Raw genomic sequence first — 14,043 nt, 5'->3', positions numbered from 1 at the left:
ATCCCCTCTCCAAACTATAGCAGCTCCATCCCCTCTCCAATCTATTGAAGCTCCATCTCCTCTCCAAACTATAGCAGCTCCATCTCCTTTCCAATATGTGGAAGCTCCATCCCCTCTCCAATCTATAGCAGCTCCATCCCCTCTCCAATCTATAGCAGATCCATCTCCTCTCCAATCTATAGAAGATCCATCTCCTCTCCATTCTATAGAAGATCCATCTCCTCTCCAATCTATAGAAGATCCATCCCCTCTCCAATCTATAGAAGGTCCATCCCCTCTCCAATCTATAGAAGATCCATCCCCTCTCCAATCTATAGCAGCGCCATCCCCTCTCCAATCTATAGAAGCTCCATCTCCTATCCAATCTATTGAAGATCCATCCCCTATCCAATCTATTGAAGATCCATCCCCTCTCCAATCTATTGAAGATCCATCTCCTCTCCAATCTATAGAAGATCCATCTCCTCTCCAATCTATTGAAGAACCACCTCCTCTCTAATCTGTTGAAGATCCATCTCCTCTCCAATCTATAGGAGCTCCATCTCCTTTCCAATCTATTGAAGATCCATCTCCTCTCCAATCTATTGAAGATCCATCCCCTCTTAAATCTATTGAAGCTCCATCTCCTTTCCAATATGTGGAAGCTCCATCCCCTCTCCAATCTATAGAAGCTCCATCCCCTCTCCAATCTATTGACGATCCATCCCCTCTCCAATCTATAGAAGCTCCATCTCCTCGTCAATCTATTGAAGCTCCATCTCCTTTCCAATCCGTAGAAGCTCCATCTCCTCACCAATCTATAGAAGCTCCATCTCCTCTCCAATATGTAGAAGCCCCATCTCCTCTCCAATCTATAGCAGCTCCATCTCCTCTCCAATCTATTGAAGATCCATCTCCTCTCCAATCTATAGCAGCTCCATCTCCTATCCAATCTATTGAAGATCCATCTCCTTTCCAATCTATTGAAGATCCATCTCCTTTCCAATCTATTGAAGATCCATCCCCTCTCCAATCTATTGAAGATCCATCTCCTCTCCAATCTATAGAAGATCCATCTCCTCTCCAATCTATTGAAGAACCACCTCCTCTCTAATCTGTTGAAGATCCATCTCCTCTCCAATCTATAGGAGCTCCATCTCCTTTCCAATCTATTGAAGATCCATCTCCTCTCCAATCTATTGAAGATCCATCCCCTCTTAAATCTATTGAAGCTCCATCTCCTTTCCAATATGTGGAAGCTCCATCCCCTCTCCAATCTATAGAAGCTCCATCCCCTCTCCAATCTATTGACGATCCATCCCCTCTCCAATCTATAGAAGCTCCATCTCCTCGTCAATCTATTGAAGCTCCATCTCCTTTCCAATCCGTAGAAGCTCCATCTCCTCACCAATCTATAGAAGCTCCATCTCCTCTCCAATATGTAGAAGCCCCATCTCCTCTCCAATCTATAGCAGCTCCATCTCCTCTCCAATCTATTGAAGATCCATCTCCTCTCCAATCTATAGCAGCTCCATCTCCTATCCAATCTATTGAAGATCCATCTCCCTTCCAATCTATTGAAGATCCATCTCCTTTCCAATCTATTGAAGATCCATCCCCTCTCCAATCTATTGAAGATCCATCTCCTTTCCAATCTATTGAAGATCCATCCCCTCTCCAATCTATTGAAGATCCATCTCCTCTCTAATCTATTGAAGATCAATCTCCTCTCTAATCTATTGAATATCCATCCCCTCTCCAATCTATTGAATATCCATCCCCTCTCCAATCTATTGAATATCCATCTCCTCTCTAATCTATTGAAGATCCATCTCCTCTCTAATCTATTGAAGCTCCATCTCCTCTCCAATCTATTGAAGATCCATCTCCTCTATAATCTGTAGAAACTCTCCTGTGCCCTGTCTAGTTTATTGGTGCCCCCATGCACTCTCTAATATGAAGTTCAGATGTGAGACGGTTTTTCTTGTGCTTGGCTGTGCCATATCCAGACACACAATCTTCATCTCATACTATAGTATAGGAATGACATCTTCCATGCAGAGAGATGACAGAATGATTGCAATGCCTCTGTGACGGCGTCTCACCTGACTGTGCAATGTACGAGGAGCCTTCCCACCATCCCTGTGTGATTTCTGTGGATTCATTGCTGTATGCAGATAATCCTGAGGGGAACAGAGAAGAGGTGAAAGGAAGAAACCCAGGATTTCTACACGATAAACAGACCAGAAGTGTCTCCAGCATTCGTCTCCTGAAACTGGGACATCCAGTAGGTATTATACCATGCAAACCTGTATTTCACCCCAAAACAAAGAGATTTACTAAAGACTTCCATCCCTTAAAGAGTCATTTCCCCTTTTGTTGAGAAATAAACCCTTCCACTCTATGTACATTTTTTAACAAACTTTGTTGCAGATTCTTACCTTTTGTTATTTTGAAGAAATAGCTGTTTGTTTCTCTCTCTTGTCCATTTGCAGAGTGAATGTGAAAAGGAGTGACTTTATAATTATCAATCAGCTGCTGCACTTGCAAGGCTCTAATGAGGAAAGTGTCAGGGTCTGCATCCCCGTGGACGTGATTTTTTTCCCATTGAGAGTAGCTCACCAAAAACATTTTTGTTGCAGGAGATGCCCAAAATCTGACTTGTATTTTAGTGCAGACTTATGGGAAAATCACACAGCCAATCACACAAGCAGGAAATTACATTTTTGGGGGGCGCTCTCTATACCATCTGTGTCAAGAATGCCTCCAGGCGGCCGTATTGCATTTTACAGAGAATTACAGCAGCTGCAGAATAAAAAGGGAATTTTTAATACCATTCAATTACTATACGACTTGTGTAGCAACTGTTCATGCCATAACATTATTTTTTATTTGCTTTTTTTTCCAATGAAAGTGGAGTTACCCTTTCATTTGTTAACATAGAGATGTAATCATAATCTGCCCCAACAGCTGCTTCGTATAGACTCCTTCACAAGTCAAGGTTTTCATCTCTTAGCCCTTCCCCTGCCGTATGCCTTAGGGTTAGGGTCCTGCATAAAATGAGGTGAATGGCATAAGCGGTACAAGAAGACGTACAGCAACAAAAACCCAAACTGGTTAAAAGTGATCATCCAGTGAGGGTTCAACGAATTTTATGTAAAGGAGATTTGGCCTTCTTCTCCTGTGTTATGCTTAAATGAAGACGTAGCATAAAATATCATATTGGAAAAAATTGGATTTTTGACTTAACGTAAAATCCATTTCTCTGATGTTCATTGACGGATACAGCTTCTGATCTTTTTAACCATTGGGTTATACTGCCCCCTTCAGGAGTAGGACACTAGGCAGAAAAAAGTCTGACTACACCTATGGGCAGTCCCAGGGGGTATACTCCCTCTCTCTGCTATAGGGACTCAGTTTTGTAACAAGCAGTGTCAGAAGAATTACAACTCCACAGAGGGGTGGGTGCTGTGTCCTTTAATGAACATCAGAGAAATGAATTTTACGGTAAGTCAAAAATCCCATTTTCTCTTTCATTCATTGACGGACACAGCTCCCGATCTTCTTAACCACTGGGTTAAGCAAAGCAGTGTTAAACATGAGGGGTGGGAACAGCGAAAAATCAATTCCCAAGGCTAACTATAGCCAACCAGGTAAACAGGAGCTCAACCAAAACAACTGGAGCTCACCTGAAAAAACAATACACCCTCAAAGAGGACCAGGTCCTCTAAACAGCAACCTGCAAAACCTTGTGGCCAAAGGAAGCATCCGCAGATGCCAACACCTCCACTTGATAGAACTTTGTGAAAGTGTGCACCGACGACCAGGTGGCCACCTTGCAAACCGGCGTCACTGACGCCTGATGATGGAAGGCCCATGAGGCACGGAGCGCCCAGGTAGAGTGCACCTTGACAGGTAAAGGAGGAACCTGACCCCTAATGGAATAGGCCTGAACCACCGTCTGTCTGATCCATCGGGAAATTGTCACAGAGGAAGCGGACAACCCTTTCCGAGGCCCATCCATTAGCACAAATAGTGAGTCTGACTTCCTAAAAGACTCCATAGCTGCCAGGTACAACCTAATTGGCTGGACCACATCCAAGGCATGCAAAGCAATTTTCTTTGGATGTTTGGCCTGGGACACAGGGAAGAAAACACAATGTCTTCATTCAAATGAAAATCAGAGACAACCTTTGGAAGGAACGCCGGACAGGGATGAAGAACCACTTTATCTTTATGAACCACCAAGTGAGGTGAACGACAGGATAAAGCCGTCAATTTTGACACCCTGCACGCAGAGGTGATAGTCACAAAAAAGGCCACCTTCTGGGACAGCGTAAGCAGGGGTATCTCCCGAAGATTCTCAAAGAGAGGCTCCTGGAGGACTGAGAGCACCAAATTGAGGTCCCAAGGTGACAACAGAGACCACACTGGAGGGGCCAAGTGACTAACTCCCTGAAGAAAAGTACACACCAGGGAGTATGTAGCCAAGGGCGGTTGAAAGAAGACTGCTAAGGCCGACACCTGACCCTTGATAGTACTCAAGGCCAGTTTTTGCTCAACCCCTCGTTGAAGTAGATTTCCTAGCTTTTAAAGGCATTGGAATCACCGACTCAGACAAACCTCTATTCATCAGCACCTGGCATTCAACAGCCAAGCCATTAAAGCCAGCGACTTTAAAGCAGGATGGAAGATCGATGCTTGGGACAGCAGATCCTCCCTGACAGGAAGCTTCCAAGAAATGTTGGCGACCACCCGCACCAGATCGGCGTACCAAGCCCGGCAAGGCCAGTCCGGAGCCACTAAGATGACCGAAATCCCTTCTGCCTTGATCCTGCGTAGAAGTCTTGGTAGAAGATTGAGAGGAGGGAAGGCGTAAATTAGAGGATACAGACCCCACGGGGCAACCAGCGTGTCTGCGAGACCAAAGGGCAACACCACAAACTGATAATGCTCCTCTCCCACAGCAACGCGGAGGAAGCACTGGTGACCGGCACATATTGGAATGTAAAAGGTAAGCATCCTTGATGTCGATAGAGGCTAGAAAATCTCCCTGATGCACTGTGCGAATGGACTCCATTCTGAACTGCTCCCGCACAAAGTAGTTCAGCGCCTTGAGGTCCAGGATTGGACGCACCTTGCCTTCCTTCCTGGGAAATGTAAACAGGTTTGAGTAAAAACCTTGAAAACAGTCCGAAGTCGGAACCGGGACAATCACCCCTTGCAGTAACAGGTATTGTACTGCCCCAAACAGACCCTGTAAGCAGTCCAGGGACAGGCGCAAGTTGGAAGGAAAGAACCTTGCCGGGGGACAAGAGTGAAACTCGATCTTGTAGCCGGATCGAATGATTTAGTGGACCCACTTGTCTTGTACTAGGAAAGTTCACAATCCAGAAACCAGCGAAGACGTCCCCCCACCCCAGATATGGGCGAGGGCGCACCTTCATGCTGAAGGAGCCTTGTTCGTGGGTCTGGAGAAGCCCACTCTTGGCTTCCCAGACCAGGTTAATTTGGATTCTCCAGAGGAGACCCTGAAAGGCTTTGAGCCCTTGTCAGTCGACCCTGAGGGAAGAAAAAACTTTTTATGAGCCGAGAAGCAGGGTCCACCTCTATGATGAGGGTCCTTGCCCTTTGTAGCCTGTGGAAGAAAAGGTACTCTTTCCCCCTGTGAGACCTTTATTGGATGTCATTCAGGGTAGCTCCAAACAGGCGATCTCCTTGAAAGAGGAGATCAGTCAAGGCCTTTTTAGAAGTCTGGTCCACAGACCAGCATTTGAGCCAAAAGACACGCCGAAGGACCACTGCCGAAACAGAGAGCCGAGCCACTAGGGGAGCCACATCCAAAAAGGCATCACAGATAAACTGCAGCCCCTGGACCAGCTGGTCCGCCAGCTCAGCAAAGGCAGGGAAAACTGCTCTCCCTCCAGGTCATGGTGTAAAAGCTTACCCACTCAGTCAGAGTTTGCGACACAATAGTGAATACCGGCCCCAGTGCCTTAACCAGCCAGAGTGTACATATTGCAGGCCACAGCCTCCGCCTTCCTGTCAGCCGGATCCTTAAAGGCCAGGGACTCTTCAACCGGAATCATGGTTGCCTTATTCAATCTGGAAACCGAAAGGTCAACCATCGGTGGAATAGTCCACTTCTGAGAAGGGACTCCTCATAGGAGTATCGCCTAACGCAGTGTTTCTCAACTCCGGTCTTCGGGGCACACTAACAGGCCAGGTTTGCAAGAAAACTGAAATACATCACAGGTGATATCATTTGCTGCTCAGTGATTGCAGTATTCTAGTCTGCATCTCCCCTGAGTAATACCTAAAATCTGGCCTGTTAGTGTGCCCTGAGGACCGGAGTTGAGAAACACTGGCCTAACACATCGCTTAGGGACCCCAAGGGGACACTTTGGTTGTCCCCACTCTTTAGCGACAATTCTGTCAAAATATGCGGGGAAAGGAAACACTTTTGCTGCCCTGGATGGCTTGGGAGTGCCAAAAGGGAACCTGCACCTCCATCGCAGCAGTAGCTGCGTCCTCCATCTTTAAGGCCACACGCACAGATAAAAGCAGTGTTTCCACCAGCGCCTTTTCATGCGCGGTTGCCGATGTGGAGGAATCATCCTCACTATCTGAGGATTCCGGGCGCATGGTCGCAGACCCAGCAGGGAGACCCACATCCGCAGCGGCCGAATCAGATTCAGGATCTCATGAGGCAGGGGAAGCTTTTTCGCTAAGCTGTCGCCCGAAAGCCACCTCCACCCAGGACACAAAGAACTCCAGGACTGCCATCAGTGCATTGATGGATGGTTGGGACCCGGGAGGACCCCGCAGCCTCAGAGAGGGGATCAGTTGAGGCGATGTGCTCCAAAGACTCCATGAGTCACCAGGGGGACCCCACAAAAAGTGTAAACCACCGCAAGGGAAAAACCCCCACTACGCTGGCAGCACCACCCGTTCGCCAGGCACAAGAACCAAGCAATCTTCAGAAGAGAGGGAGAGGACCCCACCAGACTCCCCACTGAGCAGAAACAGGCACCTGCAGCCACCAGGATAATCATGCGGTGATCAGGAAGTGAAAAGATCCAGAAGTCCGCACCCGGGGGTGAGGGGGGGTTCTACACCAAAATCACCGCCCACAGGGTTCCACTGTCATGGCCGCCGCTATTTTCAATAGCAAACCACCACAAAATGGGCGCCGGACTACACAAACATGGCCACCGTGCAATGAGCACACAGGCTACAAGAAAATGGCGGCACCTAAGCTCCAAGGGACCCAGGAGGGATCCCTAGGCCTCAAGGACAGGCCCAGGCAGCCCTTGCAGGAGACCCCACCAGATACTGCCCCCCCCCGCACAGCCAATCGTCTGGTCGCTGGAAGTGCACCCCCCCCCCCCCCCCCCAACGTCAGCATAGCACCCTGCCTCCACCCCAGGAGGTGGAACAGATGAAAGGCGGTGCCTGGCGGGAAAAAGGGGAAGCAGGGGGTCTGACCATTTCATGGAGAGGCCCACGTCCACCTAAAAACCCTCCACGGGGAGAGGGGGGACAGGTACTTACCATACAAGGAACCAGGCGGGCACCGCTCCAGAAAGAACCCCTCGCCATCGAAATGGGGGGGGGGCTGTTGGCCAGAAGGAAAGCTGCGATTCAGGCCGAGGCCTGGTCATATGTGACCTCGTGAGGCGTTTAACTTGCACGCCAGCCCCAATGGAGCGGAGCTGAGGTCTGCGCACGCTTACTGGCCAGACTGGCGTGACCATTGGATCTAGGTTATCCAGCCCGTCACCTAGTCCGGCAGTTTATTGTAGATCTCACAAGAAAAAAATCCAGGAGAAAAATCTATCTAAAAAGAAAAAATTTGAAAGGACCAGAGATCTCAGCAAGGAACTAGGTCTTTACTCCTGACTAGGCAGAAGAAAAACTGAATACCTATATCAGAGAGAGGGAGTATACCCTCCTGGGACTGCCCATAGGCATAGTCAGACTTTTTTCTGCCTAATGTCCTACTCCTGTAGGGGGCAGTATAACCCAATGGTTATGAAGATCGGGAGCTGTGTCCGTCAATGACCGAAAGAGAAAGTAAGACTTTAATAAATGTAGTGATAGAACATCAAGAGAGATGAAATGTTGGCTGCAGATCTTCGCATGATCCCAGAGTAGATCCATGAAGAAGGTAGAAATCACAGAGCTCTGCACAAATGTTCTGTATACAAGCTGCCTAGTAGTAGTTCTTCCAATAAAAGTTCTTCCAGTTTAACATGTTGGCCTTCAACAAATGAACATAGAAAAATCCCATGACGGCCCATTTTATATGTTGGTTGGGAGTAGATAATTTTCATGTGCACTGCCCAATAGAGGTAGAAGTAATGTGGAATCCTCATACCCCCTTGGTTAAGTGGATTAAATATTACAAATTACACTTCGTGTTATAATTTGGGTATTTTTGGTCACTGCCATTTAAATCCCAGTACCACAAAAAAATTGATTTTTAATTTATACTTACCTGTAAAATCCATTTCTTGAAGTACATCACAGGACACAGAGCCATAAATCATAACATATGGGTAATATAGCCACCTATAGGTGAAGGACACTGGCAACCAATCAGAATTGATGACCCCCTATATAACCCCTCCCATACAGGAAGTAGCTCAGTTTTGTAGCAAGCAATAAAAGATCCCATAGGAGAGGGGAGGGACCTCTGTGTCCCGTGATGTACTTCAAGAAATGGATTTCACAGGTAAGTATTAATTAAAAATCAATTTTTCTTTTTGTACATCACGGGACCATAAATCATAACATATGGGACGTCCCAAAGCAATGCATCTGAGGGGAGGGGGGGGGGGGGGGGGACACCAAAAAAATACCGCCATCTGACCCTTAACAGAAGGATTACACTGACGCCTGTAGTACACTGCGGCCAAAAGCAGACTCCTCCTGGGTCCCAACATCCATTCTATAGAAACGAGTCAACGTATGCACCGATGACCAGGTCACGGCCTTGTAAATCTGAGCAATAGAGGCTTGATGGCGATCTACTCCTCTGGTAGAATGTGCCTTTAAAGGAAAAGGTGGAACCTTTCCTTCTAAACCATATGCCTGGGTAATAACCTGGCGAATCCAACAGGAAATCATAGATTTAGACGCTGCCAACCACTTCCTGGGCCCTTCTAGCAGCACAAACAAGCTCTCGGTCTTAAGAATCTGAGTGGTTTACTGTAAATCAAATTTAAGTGCATGCATTACATCAAGGAATGCAATAACTTTTCCTCATCTAAGTGAGGATCTGGAAAAAAAGAAGGTAGTATAATATCCTGATTCAAATGAATGGAGGACACTACCTTGGGCAAAAAATCTGAGTGAGAATGTAAAGTCATCCTATCTTAATAAAATATCAAGAATGTCTCTAGAAAGAACTGTTAGTTCCGATACTCTTCTAGCCTAAGTTATTGCAATAAAAAATACCAGTTTCTTGGTCAAAAGAACCAGGGGAAACTGCCCTAGAGGTTCAAAAGGCTGTTTTTGCAAAACTGCCAACACCAAATTTAAGTCCCAAGGACACAACCGTGGCTTCACAGGTGGAAGCAAACGCAATATTCCCCGGATGAAGGTTTGAACCAACGAATGGGAAGCAATCAGTTCCTGGAAGAAAAACCGATAAGGCTGAAATTTAAAATCATGCTCAGGGCTAATTTCATATCTACCCCTGCTTGAAGGAACGATAGAATTCTCCCGATAATATATGTGCGGGGGTGCCATTTCCTGGCTTCACACCAGGCAATGTAGGATTTCCAGACCCTGTAATAAATACTTCTAGAGACTAGCTTCCTGGCATTTATCAGTGTATGAACTGTGGGGGCCAGATACACCCTGCTCTTCCAAGATTAAGGCTTCAATAGCCAAGCCGTCAAATTCAGAGACTCTATAGGGTGGAATATCGGACCTTGAGAGAGCAAGTCTGGACGCAGTGGAAGGACCCAGGGCCTCATCACTGCCAACCTCTGGATTTGTGCATACCAAATCCTCCTCGGCCAAGCCAGAGCTACCAGAATTACTTGTTTCCCCTCCAGTTGGATCCTGCGCAACAAACGCAATATCAGCTGTACCAGAGGAAAGGCATAGATCAGGGAACACTCCTCCCAAGGAGTCACCAAAACATCCACTCCGACTGCGAGCAGATCCCTGGTTCTGGACACAAATTTCTCCAACTTGTTGCTGAACCTGGATGCCATTTTCCAACAGATCTACGTCTGGGATCCCTCAGCGTAGGCAGATCAATTGAAAAATCTCGGGATGCAAGGACCATTCTCCCGGAAACATCTGTTGACGGCTCAAGTAATCTGCCTGCCAGTTCTCTATTCCTGGAATGAACACTGCTGTCAGGCATGGCACAAACATCCCTGCCCAGGACAGGATAATATCCACCTCTTTCTGGGCTGATAGACTCCTTGTGCCTCCTTGATGGTTGACATAAGCCACGGCCGTGGCATTGTTGGATTGCACCCTGACAGGGTGACCCCGACGGATTTCCCCTTCTCCAGATTTCTGGTCACCAACCATCAATTCAGACTCAGTCTTACTCTTTGTAGCAGAGATATGAACCGGTCTTAGGACTGAATTCTTTCATTTCACGCAGACAGAACGTTGTTCTGCAAGGGTCTAGCATGGAATTGAGCATAGGGAATTGCCTCGAATGTGGACACCATCTTCCCCAGTAACATCATGCAAAGACGTATAGACGGATATTTCAGTCTTACTAAAGACCGAACCTGAGCCTTCAGGTCTGAGACCCTTCTTGCTGGTAAGAAGATCTTTGCCTGCACCATGTTGACAAGAAGCCCCAGGTATTCCAGACGCTGGACTGGCTGTAATGCTGACTTTGCCAAGTTCAGTATCCAACCCAGAAGTTTCAAAAAATGTACAGTCTGAAGGATATTTTGGCTTAGAGCCGACGCCTATCGATCTATTAGTAATAGATCGTCCAGATATCCTATTATCGATATCCCTCGGGACCTTAGAACAGCCATGTGACGTGAATCACTTTGGTTTGGGGGCTTGTGGAACCCAGAATGCTTTAGGGAGGTTGGGAGACTACTTGTCTAGCTTCCACAGGCCCTCTTATGTGTAAGTCACCCTGTGTCTATTAGGAGCACAGGGTGACCAAGAACCCCAGTCGGGTCTGCACTAATCAGACTCGCTGTACAACCACACTGGACTCAGCCTTTCGTGTTACCCCAGTTATCCTGGGTTCTATATGTGTAGTTTGTGTTGAAAGAGTGAGGGGCTCTTTCACTCGGGACAATAATATTTCTGAACAATATCCCTCAGGAAATATATAAAGATATATTGCAGATTGCTAGGATATTGCAGAAGTGTTTCATAGATCCTTGCTAGGGGGGTGGGGGTTTGTTATTGTTAAATACCTGCATTCCATTATTCTATTGTTCATGTCTGCCTTGTGTAAGCTTATTATGGGATGTGTATGTTTGTGTGGACTGGCTAAGGGAGAGGGGTTGTCCCAGAGTGTACATCTCCTTGTGCTTTGTGTTTTAATAAACAGTTTGATTCTGGTTCACTCCAAAACTTGGACTGTCGAGTTCTTGGGGTAACTATAGCCAGATTCACGGATCCTGTGTTCCAGAGCTTAGGAAGCAGCTTCTTGGCAGAGATACCCAGTCGGGTGTCCTGATTCTGTCACAAGCCAATACTGGGGCTAGGATCTTTGTGAACACTCTTGGTGCTGTGGCCAACTCGAAGGGCAGAGCCAAACTGGAAATGATGGTTTCCAATCGCAAAATGAAGGAACCTTTGATGGGTCTGAAATGTAGGCACATGAAGGTATGCATCCTTGATGTCTATGGATGCTATGCCTTCCCCCTACCCAGAAGAGTGGGGGCACCCTTCACTGAGAGGGCTTAGGAGGAAGACTTGGCTGATCTCTGGGCCCAGGGCTTTTTCTGACCTTGCCCCGAAAGGCTTGGGTCTGGATGCAGATGGTTTAGGCCGTCGCCACTGCCTGGAACTGGAAGCATTGGTATTATGTGTGCTGGGGATCTTGACGGAAGGGTGCCTGCTTTTCCTCTTTACAGGTAGCAACTTCTTGCTCCAAGAGTGGATGCATGGGAAATGACCGAGGACTCTGAGGAGGGCGCAATGAGCCTAGGGAGGAAAAAAGAGGTTTCAGCTGTCTCTAGGGGCGGGAGTTTAAAACTCAGCCTGGACCATCTCAGCAAGAGACTGGATAAACAATCTCTGGGATTGAGAGGCTGATAGAGATTCCTCTGACTCTCCGGAAGTGGAAATTTCAACTTGACCTTCTATAGAATGACCTTCAGCTATATCTTCCACATCCTATGCCCAATCCTGAACGGATTCAGGGGGTGGCTCAGGAGAGGGGGGGATCTAACCCGCACCCTTCCTCCATGTGGTGCTCCAATCATGTCAGCAATCCTACCCTCTATTCTGACTAATGCTGATGCCAAATCGTCCTTGGTAACATAGGCTGTGGCAGAAGTACACGAAGTAGCTACTATGCCTGAGAACCGTAATGGCTCAGATTGGCTATTTGCCTCTGGCTTATCAGGAGGAGTAGACACAGTTGAAGCACGACTAGGGCCTTCAGGGCCTTACGGTGGCATCACAGTGCCCTCCCCAACTGTGCTCCCTCCAGCCCTTTTTCGGGCAGACATTGCTTTATAGCAAAACAAACTTGATGTACTACCTCTTTAAAAGTGTGCTCAAGGTCTGTGCCAAGCTTATACAGCCTAATGCACACAACACTGAATTACCAAAGATACAGGATCTATTAGTGCCAGTAACATACACCCACAGTGACTCACGCAACCCAGCTGCTGCTGCTCTGTGCCCCTTTCAGCCTGTGACAGAGGCTAGTGTGTTCCTTGAGGAACGTGCCCTTTTATGCATGTGCGGTGTGGTGTGTGGCATCCGTGTGCATGCCAAATCACACTAGAACAGTCCCACCACACGGAGAATGCCTATATTTAAATGCAGAGTTTCCCTCGCGCGTGAATGTGCGAACGCCAAGGAATCAGACTGGGGGCAGCTGTGTTAACAGAAAGTAATAGGGCCCTGTGGAGATAGACTACCAACCTCCAGAGCCATGTGCCAAGTCTGAGCTAGCGAGAACATCTGAGCCCTTACCCCTGTGCTTTTGATTTGACTTGTGTGGTGCAAAAGGTGCACCGTAGAGAAGGAAGAGATAAGTCTTCTGTGCAAGGCACTATAGGCTGCTTGTAGGCAGGTGCAGCCTACTTTCTCCACTGTAGGTGGTGCTTGTCCACAGCGGCAATGCAGTTGCAGAGGAAGTCAAGAGGAACCTGGTTCCTCTATGGTTTTCTGGGTCACTGGGGAAACTATATAATTGGATTCTGCTGCCCTGTGTGACTCAAGCAGCTTTCTTGAGTCAGGCAGTGTCTACTTAAGGCCCTGGCTCCCAAACTTGGCACACATTTGTGAATGGGTTGTTACGGACCGTTTCAGCAGACAAGGGGTTAAAATCTGTTTAGGCGATATGCCCCTTTCTGAGAGACAGGCACAGCTACTGCAGAACATCAAACTCCCGAACTGGATACAAAATAGCACTCCAACCTGGAACCTCACGAATAGCTGCTAGCAGACGAACAGGAAAAGCATACATCAGCTTACACTCCTAGCAATCAGTCTCCAACAGCATACAGTGAATCCCCCCAAGAACGAGACAAAGCTCCGAACAGGAACAACAACATTTATTGGAAGAACACAGCACACTTTTATACAGAAATTGGAACATCCTTCCCCCAACAACCGCTTTCCCATTGGTCAATTGCACAGTACCTGCAGTTCCCAATAAGGTCCTCTCCAGACATGCAAATGAGGGCTTGAAAATGAGTCAGCAGTGATTGGTCAGATAACTTGACCCCGAAGGACTGCCATGCAAATGAGGACTTGAAAATGAGTCAACAGGGATTGGTCAGACACAGAACAATGGTTCCCTAACGAGCCCTCAATACATCCCTTAGCAGACAACAGTGAGGTCATTAGCACACCTGACAATAGGTGAATGGAGAG

The 14,043-nt window shown here is 47.3% G+C and overlaps 1 protein-coding gene across 1 annotated transcript in view; it reads right to left on the bottom strand.

Annotated features, from left to right (window-relative positions):
* LOC309543484 (uncharacterized protein) overlaps positions 1 to 14,043 on the bottom strand; it is a gene marked incomplete at its 3' end in the record, with an annotated part of 66,739 nt that overhangs the window by 25,682 nt on the left and 27,014 nt on the right. Inside the window, exon 4 of the mRNA XM_082275963.1 lies at positions 2,085 to 2,162. Coding sequence (XP_082132089.1) covers positions 2,085 to 2,162 — 78 coding nt within the window. The remainder of the gene's footprint in view (positions 1 to 2,084; positions 2,163 to 14,043) is intronic.

This window comes from Pelophylax lessonae (assembly GCF_965119305.1).
Source record: "Pelophylax lessonae genome assembly, contig: HAP1_SCAFFOLD_77, whole genome shotgun sequence".
NCBI classification, from domain to species: domain Eukaryota; kingdom Metazoa; phylum Chordata; class Amphibia; order Anura; family Ranidae; genus Pelophylax; species Pelophylax lessonae.
This window is presented reverse-complemented; position numbering and strand designations above follow the sequence as displayed.